Source organism: Littorina saxatilis, linkage group LG9, assembly GCF_037325665.1.
Source record: "Littorina saxatilis isolate snail1 linkage group LG9, US_GU_Lsax_2.0, whole genome shotgun sequence".
NCBI classification, from domain to species: Eukaryota; Metazoa; Mollusca; class Gastropoda; order Littorinimorpha; family Littorinidae; genus Littorina; species Littorina saxatilis.
Window position 1 is genome coordinate 63291818 of NC_090253.1, and position 12291 is coordinate 63304108.

Genomic DNA, 12291 nt, shown 5'->3' on the forward strand with positions numbered 1-12291 from the left:
ATCCTGCGCCACCAGCATTGCCAGCCAGCCCTGATCTGATGCCTCCTTCAGTACCCAGTCAGCCCAAGGTCCAGTTCGAGGATACTCTCACACAACCCACGGTGACGCGCTGTGGAAGAGTTGTGAAGCCAAATCCAAAATATTTTGACACTTGATCACATTGACACTGACCGATGTTGGCAACAATGCAGTCAGAATCTGTATTCGAACACAGAAACAAACAATCAAGACAGTGTGAAGTCATTGCAAAATCAAAATCGTAATTTACTTGTTTTCTTTGTTTTTCTCAGAACCGTTTAGTTATTTTCTTTCATTCAGGAAGAAAGGAAAGAGACAGTTGACAATTTACTTGTTTTCTTAGTTTTAATATTTTATTATACCTTGTATGAAGAGCAGAAATTAATAACTTTATGTTTGAGTTGAGAGTTTCATGCTACTTTTGTTTTAGTATTGCTTTGTTTTGTTACATCTCCATTGAGAAGGGAGATGTAGATTGTATTAGTTGTTTATTAGTTGTTGTGTTGTGTTGCGTCATTAAGACACTTCCTCTCCGCAGCCATGCTTGTATCTGAAGGAAGCTATGATTAAAAGGCTCTCAACAAATCCAGCTATCTGCATGTTACCTTGCAAGAATGAGAACCTTACAGCAGGGGAATTGGACTTATTCCCACGAAGGTGAACACTACCCACAGATAAAGGGGAGCAACTTATGCCTGTCTGGCCATGTTACTGAACAGGGCATGAAAGGTCATGTCTCAACACAGACAGGGGTCGGCTTGTGCTTGACCCAATGAACTACCGCCCAATTTCTCTCACAAGCGTTTCGTGCAAGGTGATGGAGCACATTCTGGTCAGCAGCATCATGAGTCATCTCGAGTCCAACAAGATACTGTGCGAAGAACAACATGGGTTCAGAAAAGGTCGTTCATGTGAAACCCAACTGCTTGAACTCTTTGAGGAACTCACAACCAACTTAGAAAAAAGCCTCCAGACTAATATAGTTGTCATGGACTTTGCCAAGGCATTTGACAAAGTCAACCACAGTTTACTGTGCCATAAACTCCACCACTATGGTGTCCGAGGAAAGGTCAACGACTGGATCGGGAGCTTCCTCGGTGGGCGCCGCCAGTCAGTCGTCGTGGAAGGGGCAGAGTCTGACTATACTGACGTCAAGTCAGGAGTACCCCAAGGATCTGTGCTGGGCCCATGCCTCTTCCTAGCCTACATCAATAACCTACCGGACAGAGTCACTTCAAGCTCGCGCCTGTTTGCAGACGACACCATGCTGAACAGGCCAGTGACTTCTCAACAAGACCACGAGAGTCTCCAGGACGATCTGCGAAGCTTAGAAGCATGGGAAGAAGAGTGGGAAATGTCATTCCATCCTGACAAATGCAACACCCTCCCAATGACTCGAAGCAGAACAACCAAGCCCCACGACTACGTGCTCCATGACCACCAGCTGGAGTCAGTGGACGCCATCAAGTACCTGGGCGTCACCATTCAGAAAGATGCAGGTTGGGACAAACACATCAACAACGTGTGTGCCAAAGCCAACAGTGCACTAGGCATGCTGAGGAGAAACCTGAAAATCGGATCTCCAAAGACAAAAGAACTAGCCTACAAATCACTTGTCCGACCAATAGTCGAGTACGCTTGCACAGTCTGGGACCCGCACAAGATCAAAGAGGTCAGTCAGATTGAAAAAGTGCAGCGTAGGGCAGCTCGTTTTGTTCTCAACAGACACAAACAGACGGCCAGCGTGGACGACATGCTCAACGAACTAGAGTGGCCCTCGCTAGAAGAACGCAGGAAAGAGGCCAGGCTCTCCATGCTGAAGAAGATCACATCGGGATCCGCACATGTGAGGTGCGAGGAGCTACACCTACTCGCCCCAAGGGCTAGAAGAGGAGTCCCCACAGAGAGACAGCAATTCAAGCGGATCCCAGCGAGAACAAACTACAGAAAGAACAGCTTCCTCCCAAGAACAATCAGGGACTGGAACGAGACCCCGTCATCCCTCCTCCTCTCACACCCCCAGACCCCAGACTCCTGCACTGCGCAGGAGTCGAGTTCCTGCATTGTGCGGGAACTCCCCAGCCCCCAGTAGATTCTAGCTAGGTTGGTTTTTTTTTATTTTTATTTTTTTTATTTTTTTTTATCACTCTTTGGAATCTGCAACCCTCCACAATGTGACATAATGGCCAGCCAAAATGACCGTGGTCACAATATGGAAGAAGAAGAAGAAGAAGAAGAGGAAACAATTAGCGCTCAAACCCTGGGCTTCCCATTCAGTGTACTATCGGCACCACATGTGTGGAAGGCGGGACATAGCATATAAACAAAGCTGGCAATGTGGCACCGAATGGGCAAAGAAAATACCACATTAACAGTTGCCTGGGCATTGAGAGGGGACTTTGTACTCAATATTGCAACGCTCAAGTACATACCATATTCAAAACAACATAATTGTAGTCACTAACTAATAGAATACATGTACACAAAAAATACAACAAACCTCGGAGAAAAGGGGATTTGGCCTTTGCTCATGTCATCACTGGCCGCTGTTACTCCCACGTATCCACCATCTGTGGTATAATTATAAGTTCTCATGAAAATCGGGTTCTAACCACCAAACGCCTATTCTTCATGGCCTAACACATTCTCCAACCGAAATTCAGCTTTCCAATCCAACATTATGAATGTACTGCTGGATCTCTTTTCTTTAATCATAATACCTTTCACTTTCACGGCATTCCTAGTCTAAACTCTTCTGTCTTCAATATCCTGTCTTCTCCACAACTTCAATCATTATCCGGACTGGCGCTGGTACATGTATGTAATGTACAGATCTCTCGCACATACCTTGTGCTCTGAAGTCAGCAAAATACACTTAGTTTGGCTCCACTATTACCCCAACCAAAACAACGATTTCTTCGGCAAACTGACGAGGATTAGTACGTTCAATTATATTTACAGTAATCCCGCCGACTGACGTACACAGTGTTGGGTCCTGGCTTCATCAGCCTTTATCCCATTATGACAACAAACAAAAAGAAGGTTTTTCGTCAGCAAACTGGTAATTCTTAGCACGTCACATAATATACATTAGTAGCAAAAATGAAAGCATCCAGTGTTCTAAATTTAACTTCATGGGCCTTTGTCCCGTTATGCCAACAGCCAAATGAAATAATAGCTTATTTATGTAACACGTGGTCTCTGCCAACCACGCGGTCCCTTTGCGTTAATTCCAACACAATTTACCTCACAGTCTCGGCCTTAACTCCATTATTGTATCCTCACAAATCTTAACATCGTTATACGGCCCTTGTAAAAATACCCACTACATAGAAATATAAACTTGTCTTTCTTCCAGTAAAATCGCCGATCATTGTCTACACAAAAGTCTGGAAAGAACATTATAAGATATGTAATTTATTGAAATGCATTATTGTTGGTAGAAAAATGCGTGTAGACAATTACGTGTACACTGGATGCTTGCTAACTAAATTGCACACCCTGCCTTTTCAAATAAAGTACGAAACCGGTTTGTGCCTACCATGTGGTTCCTGGAGCTCAGCTGCACACCCACGTCTTCCCTCTCTAAAGTCGTGGAACCAAAAGAACGCACGCTACCGAGTTTGGCGGGACTGCGCCGGCACTGACCACTAGTGGCCAATGGGCAGGCAGTGATTTCAAAGCTCGCTGCGTGTGTGGCAAACGGACCCACCGTGAACCAGGTCACTAACTGGGATGGGCGATCGGGGCGCAGCCCGAATTAACTATGGTACCAGCGTGGATGCTCTTTTAAAGGGGCACTCCTGGGGAAATATTTATAATTTTAAAAACAATAGTAACATAGATAAATTGCATTCCTTACAATGGCCGGCGTGAGTTCGAATCCCGGTCGCTACCGCCTGATTGGTTAAGAGTGGAGATTTTTTCCGATCTCTCAGGTGAACTTATGTGCAGACCGGCTAGTGACTTAACTCCTTTTGTGTGCACGGGGTCAGTGTTCTGTATTGTTTCAGTATTGTTGATTTTGTTTTGCATTCTACTCTCTTAATCTTAGACAACATGTGATAACCGGCAAGGTGCTGACTTTCTTTTGTGCATTGTTGATTGTGAATGCATGTTAATTTATTTTTAATATACTTTCTTATGTGATAACCAATGTGCTATATTTTCTCAGGACAAAGAACAAATGTTTATTTTGAATGTTTTATGTATGTTATTATTACGGACACAAACGCTCAGCAATGTAATTTCTCTTTTAGAGATTAATAAAGTTATTGTATTGTATTGTATTGTAAGCACAAGACCAAGTGCACACGGAAAAGATCCTGTAATCCATGTCAGAGTTCGGTGGGTTATAAAAACACGAAAATACCCAGCATACCTCCCCGAAATTGGCATATACATGTACTGCCCAAATGGGGGGTTCAAAACGGTCATACACGTAAAAGTCCATTTTTGCTAAAACATGAGTCCAAGCCCATGAACAAACAGGAAGAAGAAGAAGAAGACAGACTTTGTGTCGTCCATCACCCAGTAAGCACAGTGAATGTTAAACACAAATAAATGGAATGCGCTTTTTCTGAGCTGTTCTAAAATAATTGTGTTCACTTGTTAGAAATTTACATACATACACACACACACACACACACACACACACACACACACACACACACACACACACACACACACACACACACACACACACACACACACACACACACACACACACACACACACATACATACACACATACACACACACACACACACACACACACACACAAAACACACACACAGTCACACACACACACACACACACACACTTCTACCTGCAGATAAGTAATGTCAAACGCATTGCAAAGTTTATATCAAATGATCATGGATTATGTTCAGCACCTTGATGTAAGAGTCTTGCTTTTTTTCCAGTGCCTTTCATGGAGGTTGTGGTCACAGACAACACAGCTACCATGCCTACAGTGCAGACATTGGAAGGACAAGCTGCAGTCAACACTCACAGGGATATCTGGCTGAAACAAGAGATACAGACACCAGTAACACAGACTGCAGTCAGCACTCACAGTGATACCTGGCTGAAACAAGAGATACAGACACCAGAAACACAGACTGCAGTCAGCACTCACAGTGATACCTGGCCGAAACAAGAGATACAGACACCAGCAACACAGACTGCAGTCAGCACTTACAGTGATACCTGGCTGAAACAAGAGATACAGACACTAGAAACACAGACTGCAGTCAGCACTCACAGTGATACCTGGCTGAAACAAGAGAAACAGACACCAAAAACACAGACTGCAGTCAGCACTTACAGTGATACCTGGCTGAAACAAGAGATACAGACACCAGAAACACAGACTGCAGTCAGCACTTACAGTGATACCTGGCTGAAACAAGAGAAACAGACACCAAAAACACAGACTGCAGTCAGCACTTACAGTGATACCTGGCTGAAACAAGAGATACAGACACTAGAAACACAGACTGCAGTCAGCACTTACAGTGATACCTGGCTGAAACAAGAGAAACAGACACCAAAAACACAGACTGCAGTCAGCACTTACAGTGATACCTGGCTGAAACAAGAGAAACAGACACCAGAAACACAGACTGCAGTCAGCACTTACAGTGATACCTGGCTGAAACAAGAGAAACAGACACCAGAAACACAGACTGCAGTCAGCACTTACAGTGATACCTGGCTGAAACAAGAGATACAGACACCAGAAACAAGAGAAACAGACACCAGAAACACAGACTGCAGTCAGCACTTACAGTGATACCTGGCTGAAACAAGAGAAACAGACACCAAAAACACAGACTGCAGTCAGCCCTCACAGTGATACCTGGCTGAAACAAGAGACACAGACACCAAAAACACAGACTGCAGTCAGCACTCGCATTGATACCTGGCTGAAACAAGAAATACAGACACCAGCAACACAGACTGCAGTCAGCACTCACAGTGATACCTGGCTGAAACAAGAGATACAGACACCAGCAACACAGACTGCAGTCCACACTCCCAGTGATACCTGGCTGAAACAAGAGATACAGACACCAGCAACACAGACTGCAGTCAACACTCACAGCGATACCTGGCTGAAACAAGAGATACAGACACCAGCAACACAGACTGCAGTCAGCACTCGCATTGATACCTGGCTGAAACAAGAGATACAGACACCAGAAACACAGACTGCAGTCAGCACTCACAGTGATACCTGGCTGAAACAAGAGATACAGACACCAGCAACACAGACTGCAGTCAGCACTCGCATTGATACCTGGCTGAAACAAGAGATACAGACACTAGAAACACAGACTGCAGTCAGCACTTACAGTGATACCTGGCTGAAACAAGAGATACAGACACCAGCAACACAGACTGCAGTCAACACTCACAGCGATACCTGGCTGAAACAAGAAATACAGACACCAGAAACACAGACACCAGAAACACAGACTGCAGTCAGCATGTTAACCCATACAGGAGAGAGAAAACACGTATGTACAGAGTGTGATGCTAAGTTCACACGGTTTAGTAATTTGAAGCAACACATGTTGAGACATACAGGAGAGAAAAAACATGCCTGTACAGTGTGTGATGCTAAGTTTACAGTGTCTTGTTATTTCAGGCGACACATGTTAACCCATACAGGAGAGAAAAAACATGCTTGTACAGAGTGTGATGCTAGGTTCACAGAGTCTGGTTCTTTGAAGCGACACATGTTGACACATACAGGAGAGAAAAAACATGCTTGTACAGAGTGTGATGCTAGGTTCACAGAGTCTGGTAATTTGAAGCGACACATGTTAACCCATACAGGAGAGAAAAAACATGCTTGTACAGAGTGTGATGCTAGGTTCACAGAGTCTGGTCATTTGAAGCGACACATGTTGACACATACAGGAGAGAAAAAACTCGCCTGTACAGAGTGTGATGCTAAGTTCACACGGTTTAGTAATTTGAAGCAACACATGTTGAGACATACAGGAGAGAAAAAACATGCCTGTACAGTGTGTGATGCTAAGTTCACAGTGTCTTGTAATTTGAAGCGACACATGTTAACCCATACAGTAGAGAAAAAACATGCTTGTACAGTGTGTGATGCTCAGTTTACAGTGTCTTGTTATTTGAAGCGACACATGTTAACCCATACAGGAGAGAAAAAACATGCTTGTACAGAGTGTGATGCTAGGTTCACAGAGTCTGGTAATTTCAGTGAAGCGACACATGGTGAGACATACAGGGGAGAAAAAACATGTTTGTGCAGAGTGTGATGCTAGGTTCTCATTGTCTTCTACTTTGAAGAGACACATGTTAACCCATACAGAAGCGAAAAAACATGCATGTACAGAGTGTGATGCTAGGTTCATACAGTTTAGTGATTTGAAGCAACACATGGTGAGACATACACATGCTTGTACAGTGTGTGATGCTAGGTTCACACAGTCTGGTATTTTGAAGCAACACATGGTGAGACATTCAGGGGAGAAAAGACATGCTTGTACAGTGTGTGATGCTAAGTATACACGATGCTGGTGTTTGAAGCAACATATGCTGAGACACAGGAGACAAAAACAAGAAGTGCATGTACAGAGTGTGAGTGTTGCTTCACACAGACTGATACATCAAAAAAGCACATGTTGAAAAATACAGCAGAAGATACAAAGTGCATGTACAGAGTGTGAACTGTGATGATAGGATTTCAAGGTACGGTGATATGAAGAGACACATGTTGGCACATACATACAAGAGAAGAAAACAAGTCGCGTAAGCACCCCCCGCGGGTTAGGGGGAGTCCCATATTAGTTGGGACGAGAAAGAACTTGACTAAATGTAAAAACGTATGCACGGGGTGTGGTGTGCGGTTGACCCAGTCTGACCCTTTGAAGTGACACATGTTAACACATACATTTCAGCAAAATAGATGCATTGACAGGTTATGATGCTCGATTTAAAGCAACGCATGTTCACCATACAAAGCTCATGCGAGCCTGTTTGCTAAAATGGCTGGTTGATATCGATTTAAATGTTATGGAATAGAAATGGGATTGACTGAGTCAGATAGCATTTAGTAATAGCAATGAAAAAGTGAGTACCATATATAGGGAATTGTCCTCCCTGGCTGGTCAAATGTCTTTAGATAATTGCTCTGGCAGACTTCCCTGAAGATGTATTATCTTCCTGTTTGAGTGACCACAAAACATGTCATAGTTTGGCCATTTGTATTTTTTGCATAGTTGTATATATATTTGTAATATTGTGTGTGTGTGTGTGCGCGTATGTGTGAGTGTTTGTGTGTGCGTGTGTGTTTGTGTGTGTGTGTGTGTGCGTGTGTGTGTGTGTGTTTGTGTATGTCTATGTGTGTGTGTTTGTGTGTGTATGTGTGTGTGTGTTAGTGAATTCAACTTACACTCACGATTGCCACTCACCAAGCATCGAAAGCCAGCAGTCCACACGTACCCTCTGTCACCAGGTCACATCAAGCATAACAAGTCGCGTAAGGCGAAAATACAATATTTAGTCAAGTAGCTGTCGAACTCACAGAATGAAACTGAACGCAATGCCATTTTTCAGCAAGACCGTATACTCGTAGCATCGTCAGTCCACCGCTCATGGCAAAGGCAGTGAAATTGACAAGAAGAGCGGGGTAGTAGTTACTAGTTGCGCTAAGAAGGATAACACGCTTTTCTGTACCTCTCTTTGTTTTAACTTTCTGAGCGTGTTTGTAATCCAATCATATCATATCTATATGTTTTTGGAATCAGGAACCGACAAGGAATAAGATGAAAGTGTTTTTAAATTGATTTGGACAATTTAATTTTGATAATAATTTTTATATATTTAATTTTCAGAGCTTGTTTTTAATCCGAATATAACATATTTATATGTTTTTGGAATCAGCAAATGATGGAGAATAAGATAAACGTAAATTTGGATCGATTTATAAATTTTTATTTTTTTTTTACAATTTTCCGATTTTTAATGACCAAAGTCATTAATTAATTTTTAAGCCACCAAGCTGAAATGCAATACCGAAGTCCGGGCTTCGTCGAAGATTACTTGACCAAAATTTCAACCAATTTGGTTGAAAAATGAGGGCGTGACAGTGCCGCCTCAACTTTCACGAAAAGCCGGATATGACGTCATCAAAGACATTTATAAAAAAAAATGAAAAAAACGTTCGGGGATTTCATACGCAGGAACTCTCATATCAAATTTCATAAAGATCGGTCCAGTATTTTAGTCTGAATCGCTCTACACACACACACAGACACACACACACACACGCACGCACATACACCACGACCCTCGTTTCGATTCCCCCTCGATGTTAAAATATTTAGTCAAAACTTGACTAAATATAAAAACATACAGCCAATACTGTGGTCTCAACACTGTTTTATTCTTTAACGTTATAACTCACTAGAACACTCGCTGGTATGTTATAAAGACGCTAAGTCTAGCTATAGGCCTAGTTTAATGTGGCGTCTTTAGTGAATTTCTTGTCTCAACGTTTGATGGTATTTCGAGAACATTCAATTATGGCTTTGTGTTTATGTAACTAAATAAAAAACTGTTTAAAAAAAACATTTAAAGAAAACCTTAATTATTCTCACAGCGGGTTTTTTTAAACCCACAATGGGGAGAGAAAAACACAGGGATACTTCTGACATCATGAACTGAACTAAAGTAGGGGCTTATTGTCCGTCAGGTCTAATTACCTGTGTTGGACATGACTTTTGAATATGATTGAGCTGACATCATGAACTGAACTAAAGTATAGGGGCTTATTGTCCCTCAGGTCTAATTACCTGTGTTGGACATGACTTTTGAATATGATTGAGCTGACATCATCATACGTATTAAGACCTATGTTGCCCTATAAGGTCTGCATCAGGTGGCTGACCTCTGACCCGGACGTCCCATGACTGACCGAGCCAGGTACCTCCCGCATTGTTCTGCAAAGATATGGTTTATGTTCTGGTTTATAATGAGGTACTTGTACGAGAAGGATGATGTCACACCGCCTCAGTTCAGGTCTGACGGGTCAACATGGGTCACCCTGTATAGTGGCAGTCAGCATGGGTCACCCTGTATAGTGGCTGTCGACATAGGTCACCGGCTGTATAGTGGCAGTCAACATGGGTCACCCTGTGTATAGTGGCTGTCAACATGGGTCACCCTGTATAGTGGCAGTCAACATGAGTCACCCTGTATAGTGGCTGTCAACATGGGTCACCCTGTATAGTGGCAGTCAACATGAGTCACCCTGTATAGTGGCTGTCAACATGAGTCACCCTGTATAGTGGCTGTCAACATGTGTCACCCTGTATAGTGGCTGTCAACATGGGTCACCCTGTATAGTGGCAGTCAACATGGGTCAACTTGTATAGTGGCAGTCAACATGGGTCACCCTGTATAGTGGCAGTCAATATGGGTCACCCTGTATAGTGGCAGTCAGCAAGGGTCACCCTGTATAATGGCAGTCAAGATGGGTCACCTTGTATAGTGGCTGTCAACATGAGTCACCCTGTTTTGTGGCAGTCAACATGAGTCACCCTGTATAGTGGCAGTCAACATGAGTCACCCTGTATAGTGGCAGTCAACATGAGTCACCCTGTATAGTGGCAGTCAACATGAGTCACCCTGTATAGTGGCAGTCAACATGGGTCACCCTGTAGTGGCAGTCAACATGGGTCACCCTGTATAGTGGCTGTCAACATGTGTCACCCTGTATAGTGGCTGTCAACATGGGTCACCCTGTATAGTGGCTGTCAACATGGGTCACCCTGTATAGTGGCAGTCAACATGAGTCACCTTGTATAGTGGCTGTCAACATGAGTCACCCTGTATAGTGGCTGTCAACATGTGTCACCCTGTATAGTGGCTGTCAACATGAGTCACCCTGTATAGTGGCTGTCAACATGAGTCACCCTGTATAGTGGCTGTCAACATTGGTCACCCTGTATAGTGGCAGTCAACATGGGTCAAATTGTATAGTGGCAGTCAACATGGGTCACCCTGTATAGTGGCAGTCAATATGGGTCACCCTGTATAGTGGCAGTCAGCAAGGGTCACCCTGTATAATGGCAGTCAAGATGGGTCACCTTGTACAGTGGCCGGCTGTCAACATGAGTCACCCTGTATAGTGGCAGTCAACATTAGTCACCCTGTATGGAGGTCTCCCTTTTGCGTACTTCGGAGCGGTGTCACGTGATACGCAGAAATGGTTTGGAGGGCAAGAAGCGGAACGGCTAGCGTCAGTGCGCCGCTCGATGATTCGGGAGTGTGTGCATGAGTTTTCATTTTGTTATTATTCAAGAACTTGTAGTTCTATTTCTAACTTTGTATACGTTTATGTGTGAAGCTCTTTAGTTTTAGATTACCTATTATTTCTGCTTCAGTGTGTGTGTTTTCATTTCATTGTTATTCGAGAAATGGTATTTCTAACTTTGTATGTTTATGTTTGGAGAAGCGATTCTTTTTTCCTTTTTGGGATCAAGTCTGGTGTCTGCTTTAGTGCTTACTTTGATATTACCTTAGAACATTTATTGTGAACCTGTAAATGTGTAATGTGTGTGTGTGTTTTTTGTTCTTCTTTTTTATTTTTTCTATTTCGTTTTACTTTAGTGCTGCTGAAGACAGTAGCTAAAAATTTCCCTGAATTCAGTGTTATGTGTTTTTTGTTTTTAATTTTTATATATATATGTTGACAATGACAGTTCAGTTAAATAAAGCGTTGAACACATTATATGTATTTTAATATTTACCAATCTGTCACTCTGTCAATGTGAAGCTGGTGTGAGTGTGATATTTAACACATTACTTTTGATTTGTACCTAATCTCTGCCTTTGTTAGCCTGACAGTTTTGTTCAATTTTGTGAAACGTTACTGTTTTGAGACAAACCAGACACATATTTTTCCGTTTAGGACAGCTGGGCTCAACATATTAACTTTGTTGACTAAACAAAGGAGCCATTACACAGATACACACTCATTCTGACAATCACTCACCAGATTCTTCACAATTAAGAAATGTCTCAGATAAGACACACGCAAGCTTAAAAAAAAAAAGTCTTAAGAACAAAAACGTTACGGCAACAACAATGTATTTATTAGTTCTTACTAAAATCACATGCTTCAATTAAAAAAAGCATAAACTATACAGACATGCTAACCAGCATTGATTAAGGCACACACTTGAGTCAAAAAGCTATGGCATTAACATAAGCCGTGTTGAATCT

General features: G+C 42.7%; 1 protein-coding gene across 1 annotated transcript in view; it reads left to right on the top strand.

Annotated features, from left to right (window-relative positions):
• The window catches only part of LOC138976744 (immunoglobulin A1 protease autotransporter-like), a 30546-nt gene extending 22282 nt beyond the window's left edge, over window positions 1-8264 (top strand). The window contains exon 3 of the mRNA XM_070349627.1: window positions 4944-8264. Coding sequence (XP_070205728.1) covers window positions 4944-5815 — 872 coding nt within the window. The 3' untranslated portion in view covers window positions 5816-8264. The remainder of the gene's footprint in view (window positions 1-4943) is intronic.
• Window positions 8265-12291: the final 4027 nt, after the last annotated feature.